The 16,137-nt window shown below is 38.7% G+C and overlaps 1 protein-coding gene across 1 annotated transcript in view; it reads left to right on the top strand.

The window, feature by feature from the left end:
• SIK2 (salt inducible kinase 2) overlaps nt 1-16,137 on the top strand; it is a 57,048-nt gene that overhangs the window by 11,633 nt on the left and 29,278 nt on the right. The window contains exons 3-4 of the mRNA XM_075723237.1: nt 3,216-3,279; nt 13,851-14,012. Of these exons, the coding sequence (XP_075579352.1) occupies nt 3,216-3,279; nt 13,851-14,012 (226 nt within the window). The remainder of the gene's footprint in view (nt 1-3,215; nt 3,280-13,850; nt 14,013-16,137) is intronic.

The following is a 16,137-nucleotide window of genomic DNA, read 5'->3' on the forward strand; positions in this document are numbered from 1 at the left end:
AGAAACATCCCAGGCCAGGCTGGATGGGGCTCTGAGCACCCTGCTCTGGTTAAAGCTGTCCCTGCTCGCTGCAGGGGGCTGGGCTGGATGGGCTCTAAAGGTCCCTTCCAACCCAAAGCATTCTGTGATTCTATGACAAACTCAGCTTTTCTGGAATTGATTTGCACTGGATAAGTGTGTAACTTTCTGAAACTACATCAGTTGTGGTCTTTTTCATTCCATGGTACCAATTAGGCTGGCTGTGTTAGATACTCAAGTGTACCTGAAATCTGCTTAAAATACACAGAAGGTTGTAAATTTTGTTAGTGAAAGAGCTGTGTTGGAAATGTCTGGTGATGAGACTTTGCTGTCTTGTTAGTAGACAAGGTACTACGTAAGCTAGAGCAGGGTAGCAATATTGAGTGTAATGTGTCCACAGCGAGTACTAGCTGGGAGGGTCTGCATCGATATAGTGGTTTTCTTTAGTCAAGTCTTGGCTCAGAGTGCAGATTGAAGAGTACTTGCAGCCTTTTTTTTTTCCTTATCCAAAGATAAGACATGAGGATACATAAATCCAGATTCTGTGCTTGTGATGTAAATGTGCGCACCAAGCAAGAGTTTCCCAAACACTTTATCTTGAAGTGCATTTACTAGGAGATGGATAACTAGTTCTTTGGATATATTTTTGTTGGAATCTTGCATTTCGCTTCTGTTGTGGAAATAAACAAATCGATATTTATCCTAAAGTGAATTATGTATGTTGTGGAATTGAATGCATCCCTTTATAACATAAAGGAGTAATTATGGTACAACAATGTGTATTTATGTAAGAGATAAACGTGCACTTGTGATAGCGCGTACAATTGCAGACAATGAAAACTTTTGAAGGTTTTTACTTGTGACATTTTTAGTGTGTGTAGTTTGTATAGTAAAATATAGGTTTGTTTTATATTGTTTCTCCTCTTTTCCATTTTCTGTTCCTGCTAGCATATGATAAAATGTTTAAGGCTGCTGGCATTCCTGCTTCAGTTAACTCTTGCTTTTAAGGCTTTCCTGAGAATATTCCCTATGGGCTCTGTTTGTGTTCTGTTTAACAAATCACGTGGTGCTTCTGAGATACTCTCTTGCTTGTTTCAAATAAACCTAGCTCAACAAACAAATGAAGATGTGTGTGCTAAAACCAAACTTTGAATTTAAGTTAATCTGACATCTATAAAGGCAATGTGAGCACAAGGACTTGGACCTGTGGTGTTGGAGTTGTTCTACTGAATAAAGATGAAGATCCCAGTTTAGACTTGTTTAGCTTTAATTTCATCTTACGGGAAAGAGACTGGTACTTCCTCTCAAAAATACAGTAGATTCACCAAGTAGAGGCAGACATTAGGGAGTTAAATTTCTTACTAGCTTGAGTAATATCTACCACAGTTCCTTCTGAATGAGTGTCAAAACACAAAAATGGTAGAGACTAAGAGTAGGTAAATTAAGTCTGGAGATCAGCAAGATCACTTGAAGAGGAGGGTAATTGTTATGTAGTGCTTACCCCTTTACTGTTGAGGGATTGGCTTGTTAGAAATGCATTTGGTAGATAGGTGAGTTTATTTTTAAAATAGCCTTCAATCAAATTGTCTCACTAGTTTGTATAATGTGCCCATCACTGTACTGTGTCTATGCTACAAGTTTCTGAATTGTCTCATGTCAAGGAACTACTGAGGATTGTCAAAGTTATAGTGAAGCTAGGAATCTTGGCTTGATTAAGAATGGTTCCATATATATATAATCCAGAGGCTGCTGCAGTTTTCTGTCTCCAAATGTTGCTTTAAAACAGTCTTTCCAAACTGTTTTGCCTTCCAGGTAGAGACATTTCAGTCATGATATGCTCAGCTGTTGTAGAATTAAACAAGGGTGCAGGAGAGACTGAAGAACTGCCATCTTGTCCTGTCTGATGGCTTGTCAGTTTTTTGGTAATTCTGCTCATTTTATAACTATATATCTTTCACGGTTTGCCTTTATTTTTTTTTTTTAAAGCATTCCTCTAAAGAGTTTATTTGTGACAGTCTTCTAGTGCTTTCAAGCTTGTGCATAAATAAAATGCAAAAATGAAATTCAAGTAGGCCTTGTCCACAGATAGCTCAGGCTGAGCTATTTTACTGTGGTTACTGAAATAGGCCCAAAATGTGGTGGGTGTTGAAATTCTTGTATTGTCTGAAGGGAAGTCTTAAATTACTTTTTTATTTTGAAGTAGAAGATTTTTCACTTTCACTGTATCTTTTGTGCTATTTGTACAGTGCATTCCTGAGTAGCTGTTGAAGCAATTGAGGAGTAGTAGATCATTAGGAAGAAAGCTGCAAGATAACTGACTGGGCTGCCTTTTCCCAACTTACATCGTAGAAGCATGGAATTCTGAGTTGTTGGGTGAAATCTTTCTGTTCAAGGCCATGAACAACTGTTCATGGAAAAGTTTTAAAGTCTTCCCCTTACCCTCTTTCTTTTTTCCTGTTTATCTCTCCCTATTCCTTCTAGCCTCCCATGTTTTTGAACTGAGTAGTCTGTTCTTGTAATAGGAAGGCTGGAACTTACCAGAACAGAAAGTAGAGGATGCTTAAAGTTTGGGGTTTTTTGGTTTGTTTTTTTTCCTCCTCCACCCACCAGCGGATATATTGAGGATGTGATAGTTCTGTAGCTGTACTCTGTACTGTCCGATTGTACAATGGGATCCTGTGACTTGGTGTTTTTACCTGAACTTTGCCAGGTTTTAAGACTGCTTATATGTGTTTTTTTCTATTTTTTTTTTCTTTCTATAACTAGAGCACTGTTGGTAACAGAGGTCAGTATTATCCCCAGTCATCTTTCCCAAGCACCAGCCATCAGCATGTTAGAAAAGTTGAGCAAGGGAATTACTTTAGGCCGATAACTTAAAGTCTTTAAACTAGCTGCTGAGGATGCTATAATTTTGTGTTAGTCACTTGTGGCTGAGAATCCTATCCACCACCTCCTGTGTACACTGGCTTTATGAAGTATTTAAAGCTTATCCTTGTGCTTGGCATGCAAATGCTCCCCTTGAAATTGTTGAGGTAACTTGAAAAAACAACATGAAAGATTGTGACAACTGTATGTGCAAGGCAAAGACTTTCACATCTTCACCAGAAGAGAACAATGAAAATCAATATCCATTTGTGTCTGTGTTTGCTTTTTGCTCTTCCTGCAAACAATCTCATGTGCGATTTCTCCATCAACAGGTGATGGAGACCAAAAGCATGTTGTACCTTGTGACAGAATTTGCCAAAAATGGAGAAATTTTCGGTAAGCAAGAGAATATTTTCATGTTCAACATTTTAATGTTAACTTATGAAGTTTGTCAAATGTATTTATCTTGCCCAAGAATCCCTTTTACTGTAGTATGTCACTTTCCTTTATTTGTCAATAAATGTTTTAATTGTCACTGTTTCTCATTTTAGAACTAAGAACTTCAGGGAAACTGTTACAGTGTACACTGTAACAAAGAAAAAAGTTTAAAATTACTATGTTCCTTTAGCAGAAGATACAACTTGTTAAACAGAACAATGCAGGATAAACTCTCATCTCAGCTGAGAGAATTACCAGGTTTTCAGTATTGAGTTGAGATTAAAAACTATATTTACATGTTCAGCCTGACAATGAACAGTGGTCCAAACAGTATTTCAGGTAAACTGAAGAACCTGTTTCTTGTGCAGTTATGTACTGATTTATCAGACTTTTTAAAATATGTTTTCAGGAAGAACATGGTGGGCAGGAAGGGGGAGTGTCAGGGTGACTTGGAGTAACACTCATAATAAAAATTTTAGGCTGTCTGTGTTGACCTGCATGGTCAAATTCACATTAATTCTTGTTCTTCAGCCCAAACTCATCACTCAAGCAGGACTTCAGTGTTAAATTTGTGTGAAATACAGTGATTTTTTTAGTTGTAATGCTTCATGATGCAACTTTTTTGTTTTGTAATGCTCAGCTTGGACTACAATAGATGTCATTCTGTTTCTTTGGAAAAAGTTGTTACTTAAATCAGTGCAGGACAACTGTAGTATATAAACATTCTGAGCAGTGAACACTTCACACTTGCTCAGCCCTCTTCTAGTGTACATGATTGCTCAAAGTGCAGAACAGTAGAGAATCCTTCAGTATTCTGAAGGACCAGAAGAATTGAGGAAGCTTACTAAATTTTAAAATATGATGATGATTATGTAAAAGGGAATTTGTGAAGTGGCTGTGCATCAGCCTTTATTCTTCCCAAGGGCTACAGAGTGAATAGTAAAAGTGATTCCACGCTCCTGAGGATTGCGTTCTGGTACTGAAGATGATTCCTGCAAACGCTCTCGCCCTTCTTGATTGTGGTAATAAGCACAGTAAAAAAAAAAAAAAAAAAAAAAATCTTCTACATACATGTAACACAGACCTGGTTATGGCAGATAGGTTGTAGCCTTTGAGGTCTCATTCAGTGTAGCTTGAGTAACTGCCAGAACTCTAAAGTCAGGCTTATGGCATCTGCCATGCCGTTATCGTTTATCTCTAGGGCATTTTGTCTTCTGTGGTTGTACTGTGCATACATGTCCCAAGTTACTGTTTGAGGTTTTTTCTAAGCTATTGAGGCTAGGGTAGCAGCGGAGCCCTCTCAAGGAGGGACAGGCTGAATTTTTTCCCAGAACTGGCTACACAGAGCAGTGCTCCTTTTGAGGCCACAAAGAAGAAACATATGAGATGTGACACTAAGTAGATAAATGCATTTCATTTTGACCTGTGCTAGTGCCTTTAACCTTGAAATGCGCATTAGTGATCAAAGAAAAAATGGTTTTTTTTCAGCTCCTGCACATGCAACAAAAAACTTGGGTGAGCCTGTGTTCTTCTGACTAAAGACAAGCTTGCTATTCATAAACTTGTTTGAAATGGTTGATAACCTGCAGAATAGCAAGACAATGTTCTAATAAGGCTGGGATGATAAAATACCAAGAATGTTACTCCCATTTCTGTATACAGCATGTTAGCATAGGTCTGTTTTGGGGTCTGGTACCTTTTGAATATCTTGTGCATTTCTCAGGAATGTGGGTTTGGTTGTTTTGTTTTGGTTTTTGTGTTGCGTTTTTCTCTGAAGGAACAGCATGATTTGCTTTATACTGATTACCATCTGGAAATACTGAATAAGAAGAAAGGGGATTCTGTCTTTCTCACCTTCTAAGCTGCTGTTCTCAAACCAGGGCTAATCTTGAGTTGCAGGCTGGCCTACAACTTGTTTGGGTTTTTTTTGTCCTTCTGAAATCTTGCCATTCATCTTATTACTTGCCTTGGGAACTACAACATCGGAGGCTGTTTATCTTGCAAGATTTGTTTGCAGACTTGCATAAGTGATTAGCATAAGCCAAAAATCCATCTAAAAATTACCTTTGTACCTACATCAGGACAAGTTTGTGTATTTTGTGTAGTTTTAAGGTTTCATATATGAAATATTCTCAGCACTCTGTCAGGATTCTATAACTGTTAACTTGTATTTACATGACCAGATGTTTGTATTGCTGCTGCTTCGTTATGTGAGAAAGTGAGGTGGTCGTAGGGAAAAACAAATTAACAGAAGGCACAAAATATAAAACTTAAATGAGCATGGCTAAAGATTCTAGAAGTAACTTGGATGGTGACTCTTTTTGCCACCTTATTTGTCTTGGCTTTAAGGTGTATCATTTCCTGTAAAACTTACTCAGCTCATTCTGAAGAAGCAAAGCCTTTTGGGGTCCGAGACTTTCCCTGTTTGCAGATCGTTTAATGTATGTTTCAGACACAGTTTAGCTAATTCTTAGACCTTGTTTTCTCATTAAAATAATTAAGGAATCTTTCTGGGTCCATTATTAGAGACTTAATATTTCTGTACAGGTTTTTTCTAAACTAACTGGGTTTTTTTTTCTGATTTATTGGAATGATTTCTCAGAGTGGCTTTTATAATTAAGGATGGGGTATTCTGCTGTTGTATGTATTTGTCACTTATATGTGTTTTTGGAGGAGGAAGCAGAAATGAGGTAACAGGAGAAACATGTTAAGAGCGTCAGAGGGGGAAAAGTTATCTTCTGTTTTTTCTGCAGGCTCTCAGAAAGTGCACCACAACAGTAAGTGCTAGGTGAAGAGCAAATGGTCGCTGTCTAGCAATATGTAATAACAACTTTAAGTTTGAATGGTACCCATGACAAACAGTTTATCTTTCTTGAGTGAGTCTAGCGTGCCCTAGTAGAGCAACAGAAGAAAGGAATAAAAAAAATAGCAGAGGAGCAGAAATATTCTCAAAGGTAAAGAAAATCTTTCAAGCTGGAGTATTTCATACATAGCAGGTAGTGTTGCTTTGTTTAGGAATTGGACTGAGTAACAACCTTTCTTGCTTAAAAAAAGCTAATTTCATGAGTTCTGTGCTTCATAACCAGGCACTTAGAGTTTTCACATGCATTTTAGTTGCAATAACAAAATCGGAGTTGCTGAGAAAATTCCACCTGGTGATGTTGACTGACAGTTTCAGAGAAACTAAGTCAGAGGGCAGTGGAATAGAGTTCAGCATGTAGGGCCCTGGTGATTGGAGTGCCGAAGAGGTGGAGCCTGGCTGATCTTTATTTTTTACACTGGGGGGCAGGGCGGGATGGATTTTGTGAAAACAGAACTCAAATGTTCAAAGTCCTTTCTTGTTGTCTGGATTATCCTCCTCTTCCCGCCCCCCCCCCCCCCCAAAACTCCTTATCATTGGACTGCTTGTGTCATAAGCAGGATATCATGTCTAGGGCAACTTTGATGTCACTAGAAAGTAGAGAAAAGCAGGGTAGTAGTTAAAAAAAAAAAAAAGTAGAAAGATGACTCAAACTACATGAGCTTTTCCTCCTTCCTGTCCTGATCCTTCTTTGGGTGTATTGAATTTGCCATTTCAAGCTTAACAATGTGTGAAATAAAGCCTGCCTTTTATAACATTGGTTTTCAAACAGCACAAGTAGTGGGATGTTCTTCTGGAGTCCTGTACTCAAGTGTCTTCAAAGTTTCTGACACTTTGCATGATCCTGCTTTTTGGGGGATTTTACTTTGTTTGGGTTTTTTTGTAAAGCAAGATGGTTAAACCTGTGGAATCTGCTATTTCTTTAGTTAATCGGTCTCCTGACACAGCATTTAAGTATTGTGCTCTCTTTTGTTCTTTGACTAACCTTTGATTGCACTTGAAGGGGGGCTTAAACAACAAAACAACCAAAAACCAAAGACATGCTCTAGGTTTGTGGCAAGAGCAGTTTATTTAAATTTTTTACCCAAAAGCTAGTGAGGTGGGAGCAGTACAATGAGAAAGACAAACTTCAGTCTATTGGACCTGATCTTCCTGTGGTACTCTCTGTAATCAGTGAGGAGTGAGAGGCCTCTCATGGGGCTGGTTCAGAGTTTTGACTTGCCCTCCAGAGGAGCCTCTTTTTCTTCTCTGAGTACAGGAGGAGCTGAGAGATTGGACTCCCTAAGTTGAAGTTAGCCTTTGTGATAGCTCTTCTGAGTAACTTTGCTACTTGGTGATGTACAAAATTTCCTCTTGAATAAGATACTTTAAAGAACATAGCATGCTCTTCAAGATGGTTGTCAGTAGTTGGTAACTGGTAAATGTTCTCCTAATAGCATGTCAGGCTTTAAAGTTCACTGTGAGTAGCCTGGTATTAAACCTCTTTGAGTCTTTACAGCTCTGCTAAACCATCGTTTCATAGTGCTGACTGGTAGCGCATGGACAGGATTATTTTTAACCCCTGTGCTAACATTCTTCACTGTCTTCATAGCTTCAGTGAAATTTTCTATACTCAACAGCAGTTCTGAATTTGCCTTTTGCCAGTTAACGCCATTGCAGGAAATGTGTTTAGCCTAGACGCTTCAAATGCTGTTACATTTTAGATTTGTTTTTTAAAAAGATCTTTAGACTTAATAAAACATTTGAATTAAAAAGGTTTCAGTTGTGCCTTAATACTTTATCTACAAAGTTTTTAATGTGCTGTTTCTGCTGTATGTTTAAAAGTATTTTTACAGCCACCATCTTGTAACCTTCAGCACCTCTCACCTGAAGTCTCTAAAACAGCTGAGATGCAGATTATCTGTTAGCTAAACTACAGTGAACCTGTTCTGAAGGGCTAATTCCCTAGCTTTTCATCAGTGACTGTTTATGTTATAAGAATCCAGACTGTGGAGGGGGAAGCTGACTGTTAAGCCTAGAACTAAAGTAATCGTTCAGCAACAGGAAAAGGGGATATCCAAGCTTTCAGTTATCCTTGTTTCTACCCCCTCTTGCTTGCTGTCTGCTGACGTGCATTTTAAAAGCAGTAAACACGACCAAACTACCAGCTTGTGTGATTTATGCCTGGCTTAACAATTTTAACTATTTAAAGGAATGTGCTGCTTCTGGCTGAAGTTTAGGAGCAGTTATTTTGATCTTGTCCTTCAGTTTCCACATGTGGCCTCCTGCTGGGTTTTAGCCTGAAACTACCAAACAAGTGATAATAGCACAACTTCTTCATCTAGAGTTCCAGTACAGCATTTGACACATGACAGGGTCACGATGCCTATGTATGTACTTTTCTGGTACTTCCTTTTTCTCCTTCATGCAAGGAATGTGAAGAAAAGAAAGACTAAGGAATACTTGAGCCAAACATTTCAACTGCCAGACATGGGAAGAACAGTTTAACTGCATTTGCATACTCACTCTGTTACTTTCATCACGTAGTTGACTTTCCTGATTGCTTGTGTGTTCCTTACAACCTTCAGTCTGTTTTGCAGCTGGACAGTATGTTGCGAGGACCTTTCTGCCTTGTAGAGATCCTACAGGAAATAACGGGATACTGTCAGACTATATTATTGTGCTAATACTCCTACTCTTACACAGGCATCTCTCTGCTTTACTGTGAAGAACCATAACATTATTCTGACATTTTCAAAAGCGTTCACCATGGAAACAAAATGTTTATTTCTTACTCTTGCTAGATGCCAGCCAGGGCATCCACCACCCCATTTAAAAAATTACTTTTGTGGAATGATAGTAATGCACAGAAATGCAAAATAAGCTCCTTTAGTCAGTCCTGTTATACTCTGCCTCTGTTGTCCCAAAGGGTACCTTGGGACTTAAGCCTGTTTTTGCAAGAGGCTCTTGTGCATTCCCAGTGTGTGCCCAGTGGTTGTATGGGAAAATAGATCAGCCCAGGCAGTCTGGTGGGTCTCATCTTCTACACATGCAAAAGCAAACATCCCTGAGAAGTATGATTTTGGAATAGCAAAGCACTGAACTTGCAGAGAGGCTGGTAAATATTTTGAAAAACATTTCTTACACAAACCAGCAGCTAGATGCGAAAACACTCCTACATTAAATATGTACATGCAGTAGTCATGCAAAGTGTGCTATGGTTGTGCAAATGAAAAAGTAAGCGTGCCATTACAGTTTTATTGACACGTTCCTGTGTGCTTCTCTTGGAAACAGGCAGTAACTGATGCACAGTTTAACCAAATTTAAATTCTGTTCTGGATTTTGTTCTACTCATTAGGGAAGCCAAGTAGCATTCTTTTGTCCAGTAGTCCTTTGCAATATTGCAGTATCCTGGCTCAGTCAACATAGAAGATAGTCTTACAGGTTTTCTAGAGTATTTCTGCATAAATACTTCAGCCTTAAGGAGACATGTTTGGTAATATAAACCTCTGTGCTTACAACATCAACTTCTCAGCATCTTGCACCTCTTTAAGTGAATAATAAACTTGAACTATCTCCAGAAATGCTTCCACATGAAGGAGACATTTGGCCATCTCTTGGATTTCTTAGAGTATTAGTATTTAATTATGTCAGTACCTGTAAGAGCCTAGTTTTACCTAGCAGTTTGTCCTGGACAACTTCATACATGTTTTGAGCAGAGATGTAGAAAGCTGGACTGGAATGGGCTTGAGCAGCTATCTGCTATGTCCTAGCCTTGGTGCAGGATCAGCTGCATCATTCTCGGAAATGTCCTAGAGAGAGATTCAGTAACCTTCCTAGACAAAGCTATTCAGGATCTGAGGGTTTTTCTAATTATAAAGATTCTTCCTAATATTTAATGTAGATTTCCTTGGCTGAAATTCTAACTGATTATTACTGCTTCTGTTAATAGGCATTCATAAGACTACAACTGTCCCCTAACACAGGATTATTTGTCCCTTACTAAGCTTGAACTGGATGAGTGATGTCTTCACTGCCTTACACTGAACCCAGATCACAGAAGAGTTGAGGTTGGAAGGGAATGGTAGAGAACGTCTAGTCCAGCCCTGCAGCTCAGAGCAGTATCAACCAGACCAGGTTGCTCTGGACCATGGATGGAGACTACAATCCCTAGCCAACCTGTTCCAGCATTTGACCACCTGCACAGAAAAAAAACCCCTTTTTCTTAGCTTTAAATTGAATTTCCTGTGTTTCAGTTGGTTCCCACTGCCTTTTGTCCTTTTGCTGGGTTACTTTTGCTGAGAAGAGTCTGGCTCTGTCGTCTTTCTCCTGTCAAGTATTTATATGCATGATAAGATTCCCCTCTGCACTTTGTCTTCCCCAGGCTGAACATCCACAGCGCTCTTAGCCTCCCCGTGTATGACAAGTGTCCAGTCCCTTAATCATCTTCATTATCCTTCACTGTACTTGCTTTGGTATGTACGCACCTCTTTAACAGAGCTGTAACATACCAAATTTAAAATGTTTACAATTGTCCACCTAAATGAAGGACCATATTTTAAATGAAAAGCATTGACCACTGGGTTTGCCAAACAGTGTCTCCGAGTCGTTTGTTCTGCAGTAAATACCACCTTAATCTTTCAACTGTCCAGTAAACAAATGTACTTTGGACTCCTGAAAAGGCTGGACAGCAAACTGCCTTGTGACAACAGTCCTGCTTTCTGCTCTGGATCCAGCTGAATCCAAGATAGCTTCTGGTTTCTATTTTCTTATGGGGGGAAAAAAAACTCAAACCAACCAACCAAGCAAACAAACAAAAAACCCAAAACAAAACAACAACAACAACAACAAAAAAACCCCAAACCCCTACCATAGAAACATGTAGCCAGAGGGTATGACATGAGGGTAAGATTTGTCAAAGGATACATTTATGAAAGCATAAGTAGCTTTGCTATTTCAGTCTTTGCAAGGTACAACAGGGTGCTTTGCTCTAGGTATCTGCAGCAAAACCTAAGGAGTTCTTAGCTCCAGAGGTACAGACGTGCATATTCAGCCAGTGTCCAGATTCTGGCTATTGTGGCAGAATGTCTCTAGCAAGTTTCAGCTGTTGCAAAGTGGTTTCTGTAACCCGGGGGCTGGCACACTGCCTGTATCCCAGCCTTTCCTATTTGCAAGCTGGTTAATGCACAAACAGTATCTTTGCACATACCATCACCTATTTAGATAGACTGTGGTATGTTCTGCTTCTCCGGGAGGGAAAGCGGTATATTTCAGAATAAATGACCTATTCTGTGCAGACTACTAGACTTGGTGTAATGCTTAAGGCCAAGGTGGTTTGGAACCTTTAAATTAAAGTCCTGACAGGCTAGAACCATAAAAGCAAACGACAGCTTGGATTCATTAACTTATTTCCTGCGTTGCTAACAAATGATGGATTAACAGCTTAAAGGGCTGGCTTTGCATTCAGTGTGATTTAGTTTGTGCCTTTGATATCCGACTTCACCTTGATATCATATGATTTGTCAGTCACTTTGTGACTGAATGATATTTAGCTTGCAAATATTATGATCTCCCCTTACTGCCAGGCTTTTGTTTGTTCTTATGCTTTGCCAAGTTAAACCAGCTGAAAGTACATTAAGGCTTAGGTAGGTTAGAAGCTCTGAGGAGAGTTATCAGTTCTAATGTGCTTTCCTTAAAAATGTTTTTGAGGGATGTTGAAATGAGTATACTGCACCCGAGGTCTCTAGTCTGCCACTTCAGATGGTTCAGGAGCAGCCACCTCTGTGCTTGCAGAATATGCTTGGGAGGTAGTAGCAGCAGTGCTTGAAATCCTTTCAGTCCCACCACAAGTAAAACAAAGTTAAGTTACCTCGGTAATGGCGTATAGAACTTTTTCCTAAATGATGCCCCTATAAGACATCTTTTAAATAAGCCTGTTTTACTGGGCGTATTAAGAAGATTAATTAAGATTGCATTTGTTTATATAAACTGTACGAGTGGAAAATATCATTCAGAAGTCACTTTGATAATCAATATGATACTGTCTGGAGCACTTCATGGCAGCGTAGTCTAGCGACCCAAGTGGCAGCAGAGAACTCGTCATGTCTAAGAATGCACGGTCAGTGAAATGGTTGGTTTTATACAATCCAACAACAAATTATTTCTTTTTCATGTTTTTCTGAATATTTGCAAAAATCCTTATGGTTTGTGGGTGGGTCTGTGCCCCCTCCTCTTGAACAACACATTTCTTTGTCCTTTTGTGCAGTAACAATGAAGCAGAAAGTGCGCCATCGGTGAAGTTTTACTGTAAATGTATTTTCGGGTTTTAGAGTGTGCTTAATGTGAGCTGTTCAGGCCTTCTCGGCTTATCATAAAGAAAGCAGAAAAGCTTAAATGAAAATGTTGCAAGCACCTATAAAGCCCATAAACAATATTTTATTTAAAAAAAACCCCCACAACCTAACAAAGCCACAGTTCTGCTTTGGCACTGTGGCGTTGGGCAAGATGATCCTCTTTGGATCACTGAGATTACATAACTACCTTAGAAGATACAATTAATCATTTTACTTAAGGATTTTGTCAGAGATTCTTATAAATAAACAGAAGTAGGCTCAAAACCTCCATTACATCATGATCACTTTTCAACTTGCAGAAGCAGCTGTTTTAACCTGTTAATTGAATTCAGACAGAAAAGTTTGTGTCAGCTGGTCTGTAAATGATGATTCCTGTTCATGGGACCTTCTCTGTAAATGATAATTAGGAGGGCCCGGCAGCAGCTCCAGCAGTTTAGTTCTGGCTCACTGTTTTTTGTTTAACTTCAGAACTAGTTGTGATGCAGCAAGTGGTTGGAGATTGCTAGGTGTGTATATGCTCAGCCCTTGCCTGCGATCACTGGGTCCAGTATGTAAATGCGTTTGCTGCACCTTGGCCATTAACTGCATTCTTTGTAGGATGTTGAAGGCAATTCTAAAACCATCCTAACAGTTGATTCTTTGATTTTATGCCTCATAAGAGAAAGAATAGAATTGGCTATAGAAGCTGGTTCTGTCAAGACTCACACAGCTGCTGCTTCACTTGGTTTTGTTCCTGAGGATAAATGAAGTCTTCGGTTTCAGAGCTATCATTTGTTTCAGGGCTAATGTTAGTTTTTACAACATAATCAAATATGAAAACAAAATGTTCTTTCTGCTTGTGATGCGGTGAAGACAAGAGAGAGGTAAGGATGGGTACCTTATGGGTACTTGTTTTATTTCCAGAGAAAAAGTACTTTTGGCCACCACACAGCCTACAGCCTCTGTTGAGGCTTCAGAGGGAGAAGAGTGGCATGAAGCAGCTTGCCTGAACTGATAAGAGGCTAAAGCTTAAAGTACCTCATCAGGGTTAAGCCAGTTGTTCCAAGTATTCCCCATTCCACAGGAGTTGTGTTATATGAAAATATTTCTCAGAATAGTCAGGTAACTAACTATAAAAGAAGGAACAGAGAGTAGAGTTTCATTACACAGCAGCCTTTTCGTACTCTTTTTTTTTTTTCCATTCTTTTGGAGGGGAGGGTGCGAGAGTAATCGGTTGGAAACTGGGATTGGCTGAAATACTTTTTGAGTTTTCTAGTGCTAAATATTTGAGAGACATCGTTTCGTTTCAGGGTTGTTGGTTTAGGTCCAATCCATTTAAACCTGCTTTATTTTAACAGATTACCTCGCCAGCCATGGCCGTCTAAATGAGTCTGAGGCCAGGCGCAAATTCTGGCAGATCCTCTCAGCAGTGGAGTATTGCCATGGTCGAAAGATTGTTCACCGTGACCTGAAGGCTGAAAATCTTTTGCTTGACAACAACATGAACATCAAAATAGCAGGTACTCAGAATGTAGATGATATTCAGTAACACCTTATTTTTATGAAGGCCGTTCCAGTAATTCATTTGCTGCTGCCCAAGATACTCTGCTGTGCTTAAGGTACAGAAAATCAGAGTGGTATTACATGTAATATTTTTGTATTATGGATATCACAGTACATGTAGCTAAAAATTCCTAGATTAGCTCTATTATACTTTCAGGAAAAAGGAAATAATTTTTGGAGTTATAGTCATTTTTGTGGGTGTCATAACATGTCTATAATGCTGCCAGATGTTCAGGTTAAAACAGAGTTAATCAAATAACTTCTTTCAACATTAGAAAAACTCATAATGGAAGCTTATTGATTTTTTTTTTCTTTTTGCATGCATGATTTCATTTTAATTATAAATTTAGACACAGCAGATGTTGCTAGCAATGGAAATCATTTTGGCGGTTGTCAACTCATTACAATTCTACGAATCCTTCCATACTGACTTTAGCCCAGCAACACTTGAAACGGGAAAGCTAGATAACATCTTGATTTGGAGGACTGTTGAACTTCAGTCATCAATAATATGGGAGCGGGAAAGGAAGGCTCACTGCTATAAGAAGTTGGTTTGTATAGGAGTAAGCTTGCTAGTTCTGAGAAGGAAGTGTGAATAAATAGCCAGTCAGGCTGAGAAACATAAAGTGATAAAACATTTCGGAGTTGTAGATCACTGCTGGATTATATTACCCTTGAATTTTCCTCTTTGGCATTTCTGAAATGGATGAACTGAAAATGTATCTTGATCTCTGATGCTTTTTGTAAGGATAAAATTGCAGAAAAGTGTTAAATGTGCCAGCAGCTCTCTAAAAGATGCGCTCCTTTTTTTCTATGGAGTATGAAGATAGTGTCCTTAAAGATTTTAAAGGAAAAGTTAACACCTGTTTAACTGGTTAGCATCTGTGTCACAAAGATTCACCCCTTTCTCTGCAATACTACAGCAAACATTGGGAAGACTTCACCCTCAGGAAAAATCTTTTAAATCCTTTCAAGTCATCTTTATCAGATCGGGAAATCTACACAGTCTTTTAAAATGAGCACTCACCTTTGAGATGAAAACTATTTTTTGAGCAAGAACTTTATCCTCTTTAAACTTAAAGAAAAGGAACCCATAGTCACTGCTATCAAAAAAAACCCCCAAAAACCAGCATAGGTTATCTTTGCCTATGAAATGGGATTTTACTGATGGACTAAGAAGGATTTCTTATCAATGTATGTATTAATGGAGTTGCTTTCCCAGATCCTGGATATGTTTGTTGCTGTTGTATTGACCTTTGGTTTTGTCTGTACATTTAAAGCATTCATTTCTTCATTCCTTTACCACCACCTTTCCACCTCTAGCATCTTTTTCACATGGTTTAAGAGTTTACAGAAAGGTTAAGTAATGGATAAATTAAAATTGACAAGAGGAAAATACAGCCATGTTGAGCTCCAGAACCAGCATTTTCATAGACTATTAGGCTACTGTTTGTTATCAAATCTGAATGTAAGGTGAGATTTTTTGGCAGAAGGAAGAGTGTGGAAAACAAACTCTGAAGCTAGAGAGGGGAGCCTATTAATCTGCTCTTCGGCATGTTCTCTGGATTTCATGGCTCTTTAGAATCTCAGAGTGGGAATTTTACAGCACGTTCATAACAATTGTTGTTTAATGCTTTATATAAATTAATAGCAGAGTCTTTGCAGTAGCCTCTTTTTCATTTTATTTGATATTAAACTGTATGGTTATCTTTTAATTTTCTTTATACTTTATTGTGGGCTTTTGTATTAATGTTAAACTGTAAAAATATTAAAAGCTACCATCAGATGAAGTAAAAGGGTTTTGCAACTGTTGTAGCAGGAAGATGCAGTTCTGGTATAAGTTCTTATTTAGGACTTTTGATACCTGAAGAAAGCTAAAGAAACAGTTTGGGATGGAGATGATGTCTGGACTTTATAATGAAGTGGCCCAAGTATAACAGCTAATAACATTGAGATTGAATTGGTGGTGATGTCTCAAAATTCTGAAAAACGAAGAGGGCCACCTGCACTGTTCGCTCACAGCTGTTGGTAATAAGGCTGTGAATTTGACAGTGAAAGGATTTTGGTACCTTGTTGTGCTTT

The sequence above is a fragment of the Pelecanus crispus genome, chromosome 19 (assembly GCF_030463565.1).
Source record: "Pelecanus crispus isolate bPelCri1 chromosome 19, bPelCri1.pri, whole genome shotgun sequence".
NCBI classification, from domain to species: domain Eukaryota; kingdom Metazoa; phylum Chordata; class Aves; order Pelecaniformes; family Pelecanidae; genus Pelecanus; species Pelecanus crispus.